The 18235-nt window shown below is 45.9% G+C and overlaps 2 protein-coding genes across 2 annotated transcripts; both read left to right on the top strand.

Annotated features, from left to right (window-relative positions):
- The first annotated feature begins 10941 nt into the window (after nt 1–10941).
- On the top strand, nt 10942–15111 carry LOC125538404 (3-oxoacyl-[acyl-carrier-protein] synthase I, chloroplastic). The gene is made up of 7 exons (XM_048701658.2): nt 10942–11540; nt 12673–13104; nt 13323–13496; nt 13840–13953; nt 14023–14124; nt 14423–14489; nt 14660–15111. The coding sequence occupies exons 1-7, from the start codon at nt 11100–11102 to the stop codon at nt 14725–14727; spliced, it is 1398 nt and encodes a 465-aa protein (XP_048557615.1). The 5' UTR covers nt 10942–11099; the 3' UTR covers nt 14728–15111.
- A 429-nt stretch (nt 15112–15540) lies between these two features.
- On the top strand, nt 15541–16814 carry LOC125538405 (putative F-box/LRR-repeat protein 9). The gene is made up of 2 exons (XM_048701659.2): nt 15541–16064; nt 16164–16814. Exons 1-2 carry the CDS (start codon nt 15676–15678, stop codon nt 16708–16710), a joined length of 936 nt encoding a protein of 311 aa, XP_048557616.1. The 5' UTR covers nt 15541–15675; the 3' UTR covers nt 16711–16814.
- The last annotated feature ends 1421 nt before the right edge of the window (nt 16815–18235 follow it).

Raw genomic sequence — 18235 nt, 5'->3', positions numbered from 1 at the left:
GGTCTCTTGTAGAGAAATATTGTAAGAAATAATCCACTTGAATCGATTTCCAAAGCACTGGCTTAAAAAATATTGGTCTTGAAATACTTATCTGACTTTCAGCCGGCTTGAAGATGTAAAACTTGCCGGTTTATCATTACCAAAATTGCCGGGTTATAAAACAGACGATGCCGGGTCATAATTGTTGTTGACACCGGGTCATGTAATTGATCTTCCTGATTTACTCAAAACTGATAATTAGAGGACGTTCCTCCTTTATATGCATAATACCTGTAGCCCCCAATTCTTGAGTAGAGAAAAGTGATGACTTAAGACTTGCTTCAATATAAATATTACCACTTTTGAAGAAATCCATGTTGTTCATCTCAATCACTAGTCAGAACTGAGTATTCCATATATGTAGCCCCCAAGTGTCGGGTTGTCATGCTTGCAGCAACCTGGGACTTGAAATTGCCTGATGCTCAAAAAACTTCAACCAGTGTAGCCCCCAAGGGCCGGGTCATTATGCAATAATAAGCAGGGACTTTATAAATATGATCATGTAGATTTGAATAGCAACGTGTAGCCCCCAAGGGCCGGCTCAGTAAGATAATATTGAGCTGGGACTTTATATATACTTCATTGAAAATAACATCATATAACCCCCATCATGGGGCTTGAACCCACGTCCACAAGGTTAAGAGCTTTGTGCTTTACCAACTGAGCAATAAACCTTAATACAATGGATTAAAGCTTGTGTACCTTAAGTTTTTTGACAGAAGCAATTGGTAGCCCCAAAGGGCCGGCTCATTACAATGTGATGAGTCGGGTCTTCAATAAGGTGAGCAAAAAATGACTTTGCATTAGCCCCCAAGTGTCATGGTGCATGCTTGCAGTGACGTGAGACTTCCATATTTGGTATGATCTCAACTTGAATAATGTAGCCCCCAAGTACCGGGCCGTAAGCCTGCAGCGACCCGAGACTATTCCTTCCATTGTAGAATAAATCATATCCATTGATAAAATAATAGCCATTGCGCTAAAGCGACTTTGAAAACCTCAATCATAATAATTGTTATTGATAACCATAATAAAAATCCAGCCATGTTGGCTATTAAAGATTTGAATAATATAACCTAGTTTGAAAACCGGTTCCTGTGATATTTGATCACACTATTGGTTTACCAAGCCAATGTAGTAAGGGTGATAACCCAAACTTTGAGCACTGGCAATTATCATAGATTGCTGGTTTATGAACAAAAACCAGGCCGGGTTAATAAACACCGGTCATTATCTTATCTCATGCTGGCGACTTATAGTCGAAAGCCAGGCCGGGTTAATAAACACTGGATATTATTTTATCTCATACTGACGACTTATAGTCAAAAGCCAAGCCGGGTCAGTAAACACCGGATTAATATAAACCTCATCAAAATAAACCCTCAAAAGAAAGACTTCAAAAGAAAACATGCAAGGAGCGAGGCTTTTCATGGGCTGCCAGGCCACTGAGTTAAACCATTTTACAAAGCCTTATAAGATGGACCTCACATTAACCAATCATCATTTTAACTATGACAAGTTCAGGGTCTTTATAAGATTGACTTGTCAAACGTTCGACGGGTCTTACCAGGATTACCTGGACGGAGTGGCTTACTTAAAAAGGCAGGATAACCCGGGGTTTTAGGTGAATACACCTGGCTTCCAAGCCTGGCTTTTGAAGCCTATTACAAGGTTATAGACTCTTTGTTCTTGTAGAAGCAATGAGCCCCCGAGCAATATTTTGAGTTGTGCTCAATGGGTGCCTATGTTTGAGTTGTGCTTTTGCAACACTCTCTTTGGCCCCTTTTGACTTTTCTGAGAACTCGAACTTTGCGAGAGATATTTCTTCTTGAACCAGATGTTAAACCGGATTTTGAGAGCTACAAAGCTTTGTGGGAGACATCTTTCCCCTGAACCGGATTTTAAACCGGAATATCATTTTTAGCTAGAAATTTTCTAATGGCCTTTAAACTTGAACTTGCGAGAGATTAATTCTTTTTAAACCGGAAATTTTCCGACGGCCTTTAAATTTTCATCAATATGGTAGTAGCCTGCGGGACCGGGTTATCTTTTCCTCCAACGTCCTGGGGTTCTTGACTTCACTGAAAACCGGCAACATTTGCTGAGTCATATCATTGTAGCCTCCGAGTCTCAAGGTGACTCGAGGAGTTAGCTTGAGATTCTCCATATTTGACCGTGATATAAACCGGCATAAGTTGTATATTATTGGTGTTGATAGCACGATGTGAATCCACAGAAGGTTGAGGTGACTGCGGCAGGTTATAAATGATCCCGTATGAGCTGCGTCAGCAACTCGGCCAATGGTTTCTTCCAACTGGCGATTTGAAGTTAACCAAACTGTAGTAGCGGCGGCTTGTGCGCCTGCCCATTGAGCCACCCAGTGCAGATGGCGGTTGATAGTATATGATAATTTGCCTCCATTTTGTTGCAAGAAAACCGGACTACCCAAGCTGTGACTTGCTCATACTCAATAAATAGCTCATGCAGACAGGTGTGGCCCGGTATGTTGATGTAGATCAGGCTGCGAGAGACGGACGACAAAGACGACAGCAGCATCAGAGGCAACTCGGACAGATAAGTCGGCCGCGACATTGTAAGCCGGTGCAGACGGGAGAGTCGATCGCAGGCGCGGTAAAACCGCATGGACGGGCGATTCGGCCTCGTCAGGTAGATATAAACTGGGTTGCTGAGGCGGCGACTTGTATATATATTCGTTGAGCATTATGGTAGGTCAGATGCTAACTCATGATATTCATGACATGACCATTGCTCTTACAGTGAATATCTGTCCTGTATAAAAAATATTATAAATCAAAGTAACTGTTCTTTAAAAAAATTAACATATACTATAAAATAGACCGGGTAGATATCACCTGATGTATTAGAACGACCGGGATATACGGAAACCCAGTAGCGGCGTGGATGCGTGTATTATTACTTTGTGACAGTAGCCTCAAGACGACTTGCTTCCCATGAATCCATCTGGATGTTTTATACACAGATGAAAACACTGCCTTCACACGATGTCCTCGATAAAGGGGCATACTGTATCTGTGTGCATTGGCGGCCGACTTTAGGCGCATAGAATCTGCCTTTTTTAATATTGAAATTCCCTTGACGTGTCTCAAATCCCTTGCAAATACACTCGTAATCATCTCTCCATGAGCAACTTGCAAATCAACCACAAGACTGACATCTGCAACAAAACCCCCATCTGACCAGCTAGATCTGATGAAGAAGCAACCATATCCCCATGAAGGAAAGTTCTTGTTATCAGGCAGAGAGCTCTGACTGTCAGCATCATCTCCATGACTTGCTTTATTGGCATTATCACCGTCAAAACCAAACATTTTCAGTTTCATTTTACGCTTATTCTCCTCAGCATCAGAGTGATACTATCTTCAGAATCATAATTGCCAGCTACTTTCATCGCCAAAACACGGGCATCTTTGTTTGACTTTGAGCTGACGACATCTTCTCTATAAACAAACACGTCTGCTACTTCTTCATGCTGTTGCTGCTTGAGGCGGCCGGTTACAGTGAGTCACGGTCAACGCTCCTTTTCTCGTTCTTGGGCATGGCTGCGCTGATGCGTAAAGGGGTTGTGGCCGACTCGTCGAGGGACCGCGGCAGCGGAGGCCAGCTACGGTACCTTAGACCGGCAGAAACGGAGGTGAGACCGTAGGAGCCTCTCGGAGGCGCAGTCACATGAGGTCGGCTCGCAGGCGGAGGCAGCGCTCGAACGACGACTTGGAAACAATAGGCGACTCGGCAGGGTCGGAGAAGAGGATAGCGACGTCTCGGAGGCAAGGCGGCTCAAGGCCACTCCGGCGAAGGCGGCTCGAAGCAGGAGAGCGAGCTAGCGGAGGCCCTCAGAGCAGGCGAACAGGCAGGCGAAGATGGAACAAAGTTGTAGCAGAACTGGGCAGTTGCAACGGCGACTCGGAGAAGGTGAGGCCTCGGTAGTGCGGGCGGAAAACCGGCGACTTGGGATCCGACTCAAGGCAGAGGCGACTCGCCGACGATGTGGTCGGCGGCTTAGCGGCGCCCCGGCGAGCCCTCTTTTGAGGGACTCCGGCGAATGATTTGGCTAAGGCAGCTCGATGCGGTGGAGGTGAGGTTGTTCGCCAAGAGCGACTCAGCGCAGCCACGATGCGGGAGCAGCCGGAGGCGGCGTCGGCGCGAGGGATGGTGGCGACGCAGGGGAGCTGGGCGAATGAGGCGGCGCGCCGGCGGCTTGTAGCAGAGGCAAAGCCGGCGGCGCAGCAACGGCCCGGCGGGTTGGATGCGTGAACCGGCGACGGCGGGGGTGCAGTGGGTCAACGAGGCGGGTCGTAGGAGGAGTCCGAGCCCGTGGATCACCCGGGTCCGGGTCGCTGACTGCCCCCTTTTTGTTGTTGTTGATTTTCCCACCAATCGTGCAGGCAAGTTCACAAATCGCTTTCGAGCTAGGTTTTGTGCGGGTCGGCGATCTGTACCCGTTGGACCCGGCGAATCCATGCCGAACAAACGGAGACTCCCATTATGCCAAGTCGTTGGGATCTTCTCTGTTGATTTTGCTAACTGAATTGATGAACGTCATGAACAAAAGAATTATGATCTTGACCTAGTGAACTCGACGTTGATATAGATTCTTCCAAAGCCGGCTTTTCTTCATCTAGAGGTTTGCAAGCTTCTCGAAGCCCTGGGAAAGATCTCTCTAAAAACTCAACACCACCGTGCGGAGGTCCCATGGTGGGCGTCAACTGTCATGGGTTAATCACGGCAGATGTCCTAGTGTGAGGACTTGGTCGTAAGGCCAACGCATCTACGCGGTAGTTTGAAGGGGTTGATCGAAATCGAGAGACGCAACACGCAAGACAAAGATTTACATAGCTTCGGGCCTCGGGAAACATCATCCGGTAATAGCCCTACATGTTGTTTGTGGCTAGGTCTTATTATGCTCATGAGGGAGTCGCCGCATAAGCCGGCTCCCCTTTAGTTGTGTCTAGCCTTAAAATTATTTCCTCTTGATTGTCCCTCTTTCGGAAGCCCTGCCCCTCCTTAAGATTATTTCCCGTTTGTGGTAAGAAGTATGACTATCACCGGCCACAACTCTTTATGTTCTACTCGTGCATATCATCTACGCATAGACTAGCTCGGATGCCACCATTGGGAAATGTTACATGGAAAACAAAAAAAATCTACGCACGGAATGAGCTATCCATGGAGATGCATAGTGACAAGGGGGGAGTGTGTCTACGTACCCTCGTAGACCGAAATCGGAAGTGTTTGACAACGCGGTTGATGTAGTCGAACTTCTTCTAGCTCCGACTGATCAAGTACACATTTAACTCGGTGACGTCCCTCACCTTCTTGATCTAGCAAGGTGTCGAGGTAGTAGATGAGTTCCGTCAGCATGACGATATGATGAAGTAATCCGCGCAGGGCTTCGCCTAAGCACCGCGAAAAAATGACCGGAGGTGTAAACTCTGGAGGGGGAGCCGCACACAGCTAACAATTGATGTTGTGTGTTCTAGGCGCCCCCTCCCCACATATATATAGATGAGAGGGAAGGAGAGGCAGCCAGGGGACGCCCCAAGTAGGATCCGAATCCTACTTGGGGTTTCCCCAAGTGGCGCCCCCCTTTCCTTTTTCCACCGGAGAAGAAAAGGAAGGGGGAAAGAGAGAAAGGAAGGGGGGCGAACCCCCCTTTTTCCTTCTCCTATTTGGCCACGTGCCATAGGAGGGTGCGCCAGCCCTTGTGGGCTGGTGTGCTTCCCTCTCATGGCCCATATATTCCCTCCGGGGGTTCCGGTAACCCCCCCGTAATCCGATAAATACCCGATACATTTCATAAATCCGGTGTCCGAATACTATCGTTCTATATATCAATCTTTACCTCTCGACCATTTAGAGACTCCTCATCATGTCCGTGATCTCATCTGGGACTCCGAACAACATTCGGTCACCAAATCACATAACTCATATAATACAATATCGTCATCGAACGTTAAGCGTGCGGAACTATGTAGGCATGACCGAGACACCTCTCCGGTCAATAACCAATAGCGGAACCTGGATGCTCATATTGGTTCCTACATATTCTACGAAGATCTTTATTGGTAGAACCGTTATGAAAACATATGTTATTCCCTTTGTCTATCGTCTCATTCGCCCAGCTCCCTAGTTCAATCGTCGGTATCTGCATACCTAGTTCAATCTCGTTACCGACAAGTCTCTTTACTCATTCTGTAATACATCATCTTGTGACTAACTCCTTAGTCGTTTGCTTGCAAGCTTATGATGTGTATTACCGAGAGGGCCCAGAGATATCTCTCAGATACTCGGAGTGACAAATCCTAATCTCGATCTATGCCAACTCAACAAACACCTTCGGAGATACCTGCAGAGCATCTTTATGATCACCCAGTTACATTGTGACGTTTGATAGCACACAAGGCATTCCTCTGGTATCAGGGAGTTGCATAATCTCATAGTCGAAGGAATATGTATTTGACATGAAGAAAGCAATAGCAATAAAACTGAACGATCATTATGCTAAGCTACCAGATGGGTCTTGTCCATCACATCATTCTCCTAATGATGTGATCCCGTTATCAAATTACAACTTAAGTCTATGGTTAGGAAACCTTAACCATCTTTGATCAACGAGCTAGTCAAGTAGAGGCTCACTAGGGACATAGTGTTTGTCCATATATTCACACATGTATTAAGGTTTCCGATCAATACAATTCTAGCATGAATAATAAACATTTATCATGAATAAGGAAATATAAAATAACAACTTTATTATTGCCTCTAGGGCATATTTCCTTCAGGATGTTCCCTTTGTGCGTGAGAAGGTTCAGTTGGGTCAGCTACGTGTTCTTCATGTACCGACTATCCAACAGTTTGCCGACATCATGACCAAGGGGTTGCCAACTGCTGCATTCCAGGAGTTTCATTCCAGTCTTTGCATCGCCGACCCCGACGCTTGTATTGCAAGGGGGGTGTTGAATGTGACATGTCTGTATTTATTACTGATTGATCCTCCTATGATCTCTAGTCTTGTATAGATCAATGATACGTCTACAACGTATCTATAATTTTTGATTGTTCTATGCTATTATATTATCTGTTTTGGATATTATATGCTATTTTATATTATTTTTGGGACCAACCCATTAACCTAGAGCCCAGTGCCAGTTTCTGTTTTTCCTTGTTTCAGAGTTTCACAGAAAAGGAATACCAAATGGACTCCAAATGGAATGAAACTTTCGCAATGATTTTTCTTGGACCGGAAGACATCCAGAGGACTTGGAGTACAAGTCAGAGAAGCCACGGGGAGGCCACAAGGACGAAGGGCGCGCCCAGGGGGTAGGGCGCGCCTATATATTCCCATATATCCCCAAACCACCAGAGGCATCCACGAAAACACTTTTCCACCGCCGCAACATTTTGTACCCGTGAGATCCCATCTAGGGACCTTTTTCGGCACCCTGCCAGAGGGGGATTCGATCATGGAGGGCTTCTACATCAACTCTATTTCCCTTTCGATGAAGTGTGAGTAGTTTACCACAGACCTAGGGGTCCATAGCTAGTAGCTAGATGGCTTGCTCTCTCTCTTTGATTCTCAATACTATGTTCTCCTCGATGTTCTTGGAGATCTATTCGATGTAATACTTTTTTGCGGTGTGTTTGCCGAGATCCGATGAATTGTGGATTTATGATCAACTTATCTATGAATATTATTTGAATCTTTTCTGAATTCTTTTATGCGTGATTTGATATCTTTGTAATTCTCTTCGAACTATCGGTTTGGTATGGACAACTAGATTGGTTTTTCTTGCAATGGGAGAAGTGCTTAGCTTTGGGTTCAATCTTGCAGTGTCCTTTCCCAGTGACAGTAGGGGCAGCAAGGCACATATTGTATTGTTGCCATCGAGGATAAAAAAGCTGGGATTTTCATCATATTGGTTGAGTTAATTCCTCTACATCATGTCATCATACTTAATGCATTACCCCGTTCTTTATGAACTTAATACTCTAGATGCATGCTGGATAGTGGTCGATGTGTGGAGTAATAGTAGTAGATGCAAAATTGTTTCGGTCTACTTGACACATACGTGATGCCTATATTCATGATCATTGACTTAGATATTGTCATAACTTTGCGCTTTTCTATCAATTGCTCGATGGTAATTTGTTCACCCATTGTATTATTTGCTATCTTGAGAGAAGCCTCTAGTGAAACCTATGGCCCCCGGGTCTACTTTCCATCATATAAGTTTCTATTTTCCATCATACAAGTATCCGATCTACTATATTAGTTTCCGATATACTATTTTTGCAATCTTTCACTTTCCGATCTATAAACCAAAAATACCAAAAATATTTACTTTATCGTTTATCTATCTCTATCAGATCTCACTTTTGCAAGTAACCGTGAAGGGGTTGACAACCCCTTTATCGCGTTGGGTGCAAGTTGTTTGATTGTTTGTGCAGGTATTCGGTGATTTGTGCATTGTCTCCTACTGGATTGATACATTGGTTCTCAAACTGAGGGAAAAACTTATCTTTACTTTGCTGCATGACCCTTTCCTCTTTAAAGGAAAAACCAACGCAAGCTCAAGACGTAGCAATTAACTACTAGAGATATTGTAGGGTTAGTTGGCTTATCACGCAAGACATCACCTGTATATATAGTAACAGACTTCGCTGAATACAATTGAGTTGCATCCTATAGTCTTCTACACACACCACTCATAGTCCGTGCCCACCTAACAGTATCAGGATAACCAGTCAACACAACTGCAGAACATGTTTCAATAATGTTTTGTCATGATTGCAGAGTCACCCCCAGGGTCCTCTGAAACTGAATATTACCCGATCCATTGTTTATCACCCCAGGCACATAAATGTTATGATTGAAGTAAATATTATACAATTTGGGGCAAGTTTGCTTGAGAGGCTTACCATCAATCCACCGGTCCTCCAAGATATAGTATTCTCCCACAATCCTTTTGCAACAAAGAGTAATTTTTTTCTTCACATCCACAAATCTAGTCCAAAATTGGGATCGTCGATCTTATGTCTGACTCCACCATATATTGATTTCTAATATATTTATTGTTTAGGATAGTCTTTGTGTGGTTTCATATTTCCACAACCATCATGAAATGGTTGTGTGCATCTTGTGCTGCAAAGGCCTGAGTACTCCCCTTTCCAAAAAGAAACTACCTTTGTGCCATAAGAACTTGGCTCATTAAATCAAGATTGAGTATGCCAAGCCCACTTGGTCTTTAGGTTAACAAACATCTCTCCACTTTACCAAATGATACTTTCTTTTGTTATACTCCTCATGCCAAAGGAATCCGGATCAGAAAAATCATGTATTTTCTAACTCCATCAAGAATTATGTAAAAACAAATCATATACGGAGGCATATTAGATAAACAAGATAGGATTAAAGTCAAATCCCTCCCAAGGTCAACATTTTGCCTTGCCAACATTCACATATATGCTCAACTTTTTTCAAATGTTCCCGTAGGACTTATTTCTAATTATTTTCTCATCAACAGGGATGCCTAAATATATCATTGGTTGATCTCCTATCCTACAGGGAAAAAAATCCTATTATATTCCACATAAGAAAACTCAGTTTTATTATGAAAGTTTTTTAACCCAACTTTTGCCCACATGCACAAATGATCACCTTTACATTGTGTGCTAGAATTAAATCACATAGTAGAAGAAAAAATAGTGGCACTTGCATACCTCATTCAACTATATTTTCCAAAACCCCTTTCACCATATTAGTTTGTCTAACAACATAACTAGGGCATCAACTCCTGGATCGAAAACAGAGGGATAAGAAATCTCCGTGCCTCATCCCTTTAAGTGTAGGAAAATAAGGCTCAACTTTGCCATTGACCTTAACACTTACATGGCCCCCCTATCAAGAGCTTGACATCATGTTTCTCATCATGTATGGTATCAAGTGCCTCATGCAAAAATTTACTCCCAGCCATTATATGTCCTTTTTACAAAAATAGCGTATACATGTGATCTCATAATACCAGCTACTGAATTAAATCTATTCGTCAAAACTTCAGTGAAAAATTTGAAACCAACATTACACATGCATATCTTTTTGAATCTTTCTAGCTTTTCGGAGTCAAAGTTGTTATCTCATAATTGAACCTAGAAATGTCTAGGACACCATTATGGAAATCATCCACTAAACCTTCGATATCCCACTTAATTATCTCCCGAAATTATGATAGAATTCTAGATAAACCCGTCGAGATTGGGAGATTTATTTTGCCTGTTTAACTAGATGTATGTTGCCAAATTTTGTATTTGGACCAGTCAATTTCATTTGGGAAGGAAGGAGGCGGCGGACCACGGAGGCCTGGGGACGCCGACAAGGCCTCGTCTGGGAACGAGCCGTGGCCGCTAGCAAGACGACGAAGGCGGCTTCGAAGGTTAACAGTTCAACATGCGCGGGGAGGGGGGGGGGGGAGGGGGGGTGTCGTCGGGAAATTCTAGTGGATCATCGGTTTAGAGGATGGCGGGGGTGGCGCCAACAAGGCGATGACCGCCGATGAGGGGAGGGCGGAGTGGCGAGGATGGCCTGGGAGCCCCGCTAGCGGCAGAGGCTAGCGGGCCAGCCAATAGACGTGGGCAGAGGTTGAGGAAGGTAATCCGACCGTTCATTTTGCATGGGACGGTTCAGTACAAATGAACTGGCTCAATTTTTACTATTTTCTTCAGTCAACTGTTCCCTAGCCAAGCCCTTATTTTGCTTCATTTGAAATACACCATGTTTCTCTTCCAAAAACATGTACAGTGCATAAATACGTAGTAGTAATTGAAAGCGACGGTTCTGATTTCCGACCCTCCCAATCCAATCCACAATAAACCACTCCCTCCAAAAATCCATCCATCCATCTTTCCGCTGTGTCCGGCACCGCCACCCTCGCCGCACGGCGCCTCTCCCGCCGCCGCCTCCTCCACCGCCGCGCCTATTTAACCACCTCACTCGCTCCCCCGCCGGCCCAACTGCAAGCTCCGCCATGCACGCCCACGCCCCCCACGCCCTCGGCCTCCGTGTCCCTCCCCCCGCGTTCCCCCGCCGCCGCGCTCGCCCGCGCCGGCGTCCCGCCGCGGACGTCCGCGCCTCGGCGGCCACCTCGGCGGCGCCGCAGAGAGAGACGGACCCCAGGAAGCGGGTGGTGATCACGGGGATGGGGCTGGCGTCGGTGTTCGGGAACGACGTGGACACATTCTACGACCGGCTCCTGGCCGGGGAGAGCGGCGTCGGGCCCATCGACCGGTTCGATGCCAGCAGTTTCCCCACGAGGTTCGCCGGGCAGATACGGGGGTTCTCGTCGGAGGGGTACATCGACGGCAAGAACGACCGGAGGCTCGACGACTGCATCCGGTACTGCATCCTCAGCGGCAAGAAGGCGCTCGAGAGCGCCGGGCTCAGCGCAGGATCCGACGCGCACGGCAAGGTGAGTGAGACGGAGAGCGGGGCGCGCCCTTGCCTCCGAATGAACTGAGCTCTCTGTTTTATGTGGACATTGCAGAAATAGTAGACTCTAGAGTTGAAATCATTTCCAGTTGTTTTCTTTGGCTTAGTGGAAATTTTTGTAGAAAATGTTTGGCTTGGTTATGTTATGTTTGGCATCAATTTTTATCTCCCTGAAAGCCCTTCTTGGTGCAACATACGAGTGTAGATTTCACTTCAAGACAAGCTTTGATTTATGAACAATGTAGGTTGTGATTGTGTTACATGTGTGTGACTGGCCGATGACTGTAAATCAGTATGAAAAGTTTATTTCTGTATGATTTATCTTTTATCTGAATCAGTTAGGACGATGACTGGACTGAAAATTCAGTGATCACTATTCAAATACTTGGGTACTAAACTTGAGTGCTCAAATCAAAATGCCCCAAAAGGGGCAACGTCATTGGTTGTCAATAGGAAAAAAGGTCTAATTGGATTTAGTTTGAGAAAAAAAGTATGGCTTCTTTTTGGGCAGTTTTACACCCTATAGGTTTGTTAGAAATGGCTATACATATTTGTAGCTTGATATTTGTTGAAGAAAATACAGGTTTATCTTGTTGCTTGTGAGATGATCTCATAGTTTCTTTCAAAAGGAAATTTTCTTGATGGCTTGGGAAGGAAAGAAAACCGAGACAGATAAATTTGTGTTTCTTGGTGTAAACTATTGTTCACAGATTTTATATGATCCGAACCTGCTTTGCGCATAAGCTCCTAAATCACTGCAGATGGTTTGCGCCCTAAAATCCCTGTGAACTTGTGTGAGTTCAACTTCAATAATCTCCGTGTGACGCATGTTTGTAGATAGCATAGCACTTGTCTGAAATCATAATCATCTGTTGGTTGCAACAACAGATCATACAAAAAAGTTAGAGGTGAATCCCTGAATTTATTTGATGGTCCCTTATGCAGTTGGTTAAGTTGGTTGCTTCTTCTGCCCGATAGGCTGTCAATAGGTGGCTAGTCTACCATCATTTCCATACTGCCATAAATTCCACATGTTCTCTAGGTTTCTGTTGGTTCATTTTTGATCCCGTCTTTTGAAATGTCTCTTTCGCTAATGACTTCATTGTTAACAGCTTGATGTGGGGCGGGCTGGTATTCTTGTGGGTTCTGGCATGGGTGGCCTTTCAGTATTCTCCGATGGTGTTCAGAATCTTATCGAGAAGGGATACAGAAAAATTTCACCTTTCTTTATCCCATATGCTATAACTAACATGGGTTCAGCCTTGCTTGCCATGGATGTTGGTTTCATGGGCCCCAACTACTCAATTTCAACTGCGTGTGCAACCTCCAACTACTGCTTTTATGCTGCCGCAAACCATATTCGTCGTGGTGAGGCTGATATCATCGTCGCTGGTGGAACTGAAGCTGCCATCATTCCAATCGGCCTTGGAGGTTTTGTAGCATGTAGAGCACTATCACAAAGGAACGATGACCCAATAACTGCATCTAGGCCATGGGATAAAGAGCGAGATGGCTTTGTTATGGGTGAAGGTGCCGGTGTACTGGTATGGTCGATTAACAAAAAGAATTTCATGTTTTTAAATATTTTTATGTACTTTAGAATCATTTTAGCTGTCTGCATTCCTTTTTTTTGTGTTTGTTGTTTGCTTCAGGTTGTTACATTTATTCTCAGTTCGCCACCATGAACTTCAGTCATCAATTAGATCCTACTGCTATTAGCGATATGTAACACTTAAACGGTGAAACTCTTGTTCGACAATAGGTTATGGAGAGCCTGGAGCACGCAATGAAGCGTGATGCACCAATAATTGCTGAATACTTGGGAGGTGCGGTCAACTGTGATGCTTACCATATGACTGATCCTCGATCAGATGGACTGGGTGTATCATCCTGTATTACAATGAGTCTCAGAGATGCAGGTGTTGCACCAGAGGAGGTATATCTTGAATCAACGGCCCAGCCAATTTTTGTATAGCTGCAGTTTTTTTTCCTTCCTAGCACGAGTCTAATATCAGAAGTCAAAATATTAGTGTGACAGATACGCACGTTGAAATTTTCATCTGGGGGTCCCATCGGCAAGATTCTTGTTTCTTAAGTGAATTATGATTGTTTGAATTGGGCTGGTAGTCCCCCCCCCCCCCCCCCCCCCCCCCCCCCACACACACACACACACACACAAAAAAAAACCACAGTACTGTCACATTAGAATATAATTCATTTGTTTATAAGCTTAGTGTTCCCCAGTCAGCAGATTTTGATTCCATTTGATGTATTTTTAGGTGAACTACATCAATGCACACGCAACTTCGACACTTGCTGGTGACTTGGCTGAAGTGAGAGCCATTAAGCAAGTCTTCAAGAATCCATCTGAGATCAAGATCAATTCTACGAAGGTTCGCTCGCTCGCTTCCATGTCATTTCGTAATTGTTCTCTTATCTGATGTCACTTCCTTGCCTGCCAGTCCATGATAGGGCATTGCCTGGGTGCAGCAGGTGGGTTAGAAGCTATCGCCACTATCAAGTCCATAACTACTGGATGGGTGCATCCTACCATTAACCAATTTGTAAGTTAGTCATTATCCTGTCCAAATCTCCTGCTGGTTCATCTTGGTTCATATATATATGCTGGCGAGTGTTTAACCTTCTATTTACCTGCTTTGAGTTACCTCGTAAAGGCTTGTAAGTGTATATCTGTTAAAAACCTAGTTAAAAAAAAATCTGTTAAAATCCAGTATCTATCAGAGTACATTCCGTGCTAAGAGTAAGATGGAAGAGAAGCTGAGCTCTATTTTGCAAAATTCCTGGTTTTCTCATTGTTACACAGTCCGATTTTCTCATGTTTGAGTCATTTCTCTTTTGCAGAAGCCAGAGCCTGAAGTTGATTTTGATACAGTAGCTAATGAAAAGAAGCAGCATGAAGTGAATGTTGGTGAGTTCCTCCCCAGTCCCATCCCCCTTCTGTTGAAAGATGCTCATCATGAATGATAGCTAAATGCTCAGCAGAATAGCTCACATAGAATCTACCATCCCTTCGCGAGTGCTTACAATCATCGTCGCCAGCATCTCTATCTTTATGCGTGTTTGGTCTTGTGAATGCAGCTATTTCTAACTCATTTGGATTTGGAGGGCACAATTCGGTGGTGGTATTTGCGCCATTCAAGCAGTGATTCGCCTTCACCTCAGAGATGTAGGAGGATCCACGACATTATTCGTCCTGGCAAAACTTGGTACAGGAGGACGAACAACGGTGTCCAAATGGAATCAAAAGCTGGTAAAACTTGCTACAGGAGGACGAACATCAGTGTCCAGGTCATTTGGTGTAGTATTTCTTTAGGTGTAGCCTGCTTGATTTTACCGGCTTTTATTCATCCTCGTGGAGCAAGTTTTGATGATTGGTATGGTAGAGTGGTGCTGCCTTGATCAGGACACTGTTGTCTATATGATACAGTAATTCTTTCGGGTGCTTCCCGTGTGTAGCATGTTGTAGAAAATCTGGAATGATGTGAAGGATCCTTCATCAGTATCATAATTTGGTACATAGTTCCTTTGTATGTTCTTCCCCTTCCCTTGGCTCTACAAGTGTTGTTGTTGACAGTTTTCCGACTAATCGTCTAGCGCATGTCACTGAAGCATTATTTTTGTTGTCAGTTTTTTCGCGGGAACTATTTTTGTTGTCGTTGCTGCAATCAAGCACTTTTGTTTTTGCTAGTTAAAAATAATTACTCTTACCGTCCTATAATGTAAGACTTTTTTGACACTAACGTCTTACGTTACGTGGGTAGATTATTAAGCCGCCCTTGATGAGCTTGCCGTTGCGTGCACACCTCGTCCACAGCGACGTAGCTTAGCTAACTACTAATGTCACCACTCCACTAGGTACACCAAGTCAAGGATGAATAAACCAACGTGTCAATTTCCTGAGCGGAGTAAACGAGGCCACTGACACAGATCAAGGCCACCTTTTGTGATATGATTTGCAGAGGAAACGTGACGCTAACGCCGAGACTCGGCCTTTTATTTCCACGCAGCGACGTAGTACTATCACGAAAGGTCTCGCTCGCTAGCTGCCGTCCCCGCCCGCCTGCCGCCTCGTGCCCTCGACACGACACGACACGATGGCCGCGGCCGCGCCATCCCGCCACCGCCCCGAGGGACCTCCCTCGGAGGAGGAGGCGGCGAGGGACTGGGCGGGGCTGCCGGGGGACGCGCTGCTGGCGGTGCTCCACAGGCTAGACCACGTCGACGTCCTCATGGGGGCCGGCCAGGTGTGCAGCCCCTGGCGCTGCGCGGCGCGGAACGAGCCGGAGCTGTGGCGCCGCGTCGAGGTGCGCTCCCACGCCGACCACCGATCTCACGTCGCGGCGCCCTCCCGCGCCAGACGCCACTCCTGCTCCGTCCTCTGTGGGCTGGCGCGCGCCGCCGTCAGGCGTGCCGCGGGGCAGTGCGAGGCCTTCTGCGGCGAGGGCGCCGTGGACGACAGCGTCCTCTCCCTCCTTGCCGACTCGTGAGTTTTCTTTTCTTGCTCACCCCAATATGCTTCAGTCCCTTGCTGGCCAGTCTGCTTCAGTTTCGTACCAAACCTTCCGTGATCTGTTCGTTACAGGGCGCCTTCGCTGAAGAGCCTCCGGATCATCTCCGGCGACAGGATCGTCGACGAGAGGCTCAGCCTCACCATCACGAACTTCTCCCTGCTGGAGGAGCTGGAGCTCTCGCTTTGCACCGACGTCTACCCGGGGACGTGCGAGGCCGTCGGCACCGCCTGCCCTCTCCTCAAGCGCTTCCGTCTGAGCAAGAAGCAGTTCTGCAAGTGGAACACCAAGAACATCGACCAGGAGGCCATGGCCATCGCCACCATGGGCGGGCTGCGGTCGCTTCAGCTCTTCGCCAACCCTCTCAGCGACGACGGGCTGGCGGCCATCCTTGACGGATGCCCGCGCCTCGAGTCTCTCGACATCCGCCACTGCTTCAACGTTGGGATGGGCGCTGCTGCGATCCGAGCACGGTGTCCTGGGATCAAGACGCTGAGGCTGCCGGATGACTCCACGATCGATTACGATCTGAAGTTTTCTCCCCCGGATATGACCCCGTGGAACACCCAGGATGAGCATCAATGTGATTGGCACGAGTTGGTCTATTTCAGTTCATGGTAGTCTAGTGTACTGGTGTGCAGCTTCCCCACAAGATACCGCTGCTGTAAGTAGGAGTACAACCAAATGGACGGGTTAATAATGGCAATGATACTTTTTTTTGGTTCGTTTGATTTTGCCGACATGCTCATACACCATTTTTTTTGACTAGAACTCATACACCATCTTCACCCCTCTCCACGATAAGGAAAATCCTGGTTTATACGTATTCTTTAGTTTATGTACCTTGTCAATTTTTCTAGTACTTCACTTTTTTTTAATAAAAGGGACGACTCCCCCAGTTTCATTAACGAACAAAACATACCACCACCAGGTCCACGCGCTCCCCACCACCCCGCCAATGGGAAAAGCAAAAGAACATGGAGAAACATAGCCCAGGTGGAGAAGAAAGGAAAAAACCCAGGAGCATCTCCTATCACACCTATGAAGAGCTTCCCAACACACACATCCAGCGATTTTTGTCAAAATTACGGACTCCTGAACCCCAACATCAGCTAACCCAGGCCACTCTTCTTTTAAGACGACAAGACCATGATACTTGTGGATGATCAACCTCCTTCCAGTGGAATTCATGACGCCCAGTGTCGATGTCAAAACCGGCGAATCTTAGGTAGGGGATCCTGAATTGTGCGTTTAAGACGGATGGTAACATGAGGCAGAGAACACGATGTTTTACCCAGGTACGGGCCCTCTTGATGGAGGTAAAACCCTACGTCTTGCTTGATTTATTCTTGATAATATGAGTAGTACAAGAGTTGATCTACCACGAGATCAGATAGGTTAAACCCTAGAAGCTAGCCTATGGTATGATTGTATGTTATCCTATGGACTAAAACCCTCCGGTTTATATAGACACCGGAGAGGGCTAGAGTTACACAAGGTCGGTTACAAAGGAGGAGATATACATATCCGTATTGACTAACTTGCCTTCCACGCCAAGTAGAGTCCCATCCGGACACGGGACGAATTCTTTAATCTTGTATCTTCATAGTCCAACAGTCCGACCAAAGGATATAGTCCGACTGTCCGGAGATCCCCTAATCCAGGACTCCCTCAGTAGCCCCTGAACCAGACTTCAATGACGAAGAGTCCGGCGCGCAGTGTTGTCTTCGGCATTGCAAGGCGGGTTCCTCCTCCGAATACACCACGGAAGAATTTGAATATAAGGATAGTGTCCGACCCTGCAAAATAAGTTTCACATACCACCGTAGAGAGAATAATATTATCACAAATCTAATCTGCTGACACGTTTTGGCAGCATGACATCACGCCATGGCCCGGTAATTATTTGAACTGTTTTTCTTTAACCAGCCCCGCACATAACGCGAGGCGGTTTCTTGACACGTCTTGTCAAAGCAGAGATCGTGTTCCCTTTATTACGGGATTCTCATCAATACAGACGTGGGTAACCCAACCGCGCCATCAATTACGACGCTTGGGGGATAAGCGAGTTTTACCAGGCTAGTGGGGGCGCATAGTTTAGTCCGCCCTTATAAAGAGATAAGATCTCACCTTTTTCTATCCACGC

Source organism: Triticum urartu, chromosome 2A, assembly GCF_056163025.1.
Source record: "Triticum urartu cultivar PI428250 chromosome 2A, HENAU_Tu73, whole genome shotgun sequence".
In the NCBI taxonomy this organism is placed as follows: domain Eukaryota; kingdom Viridiplantae; phylum Streptophyta; class Magnoliopsida; order Poales; family Poaceae; genus Triticum; species Triticum urartu.
Note: the sequence above shows the minus strand (reverse complement) of the source record. Positions and strands in the feature narration are given on the sequence as shown.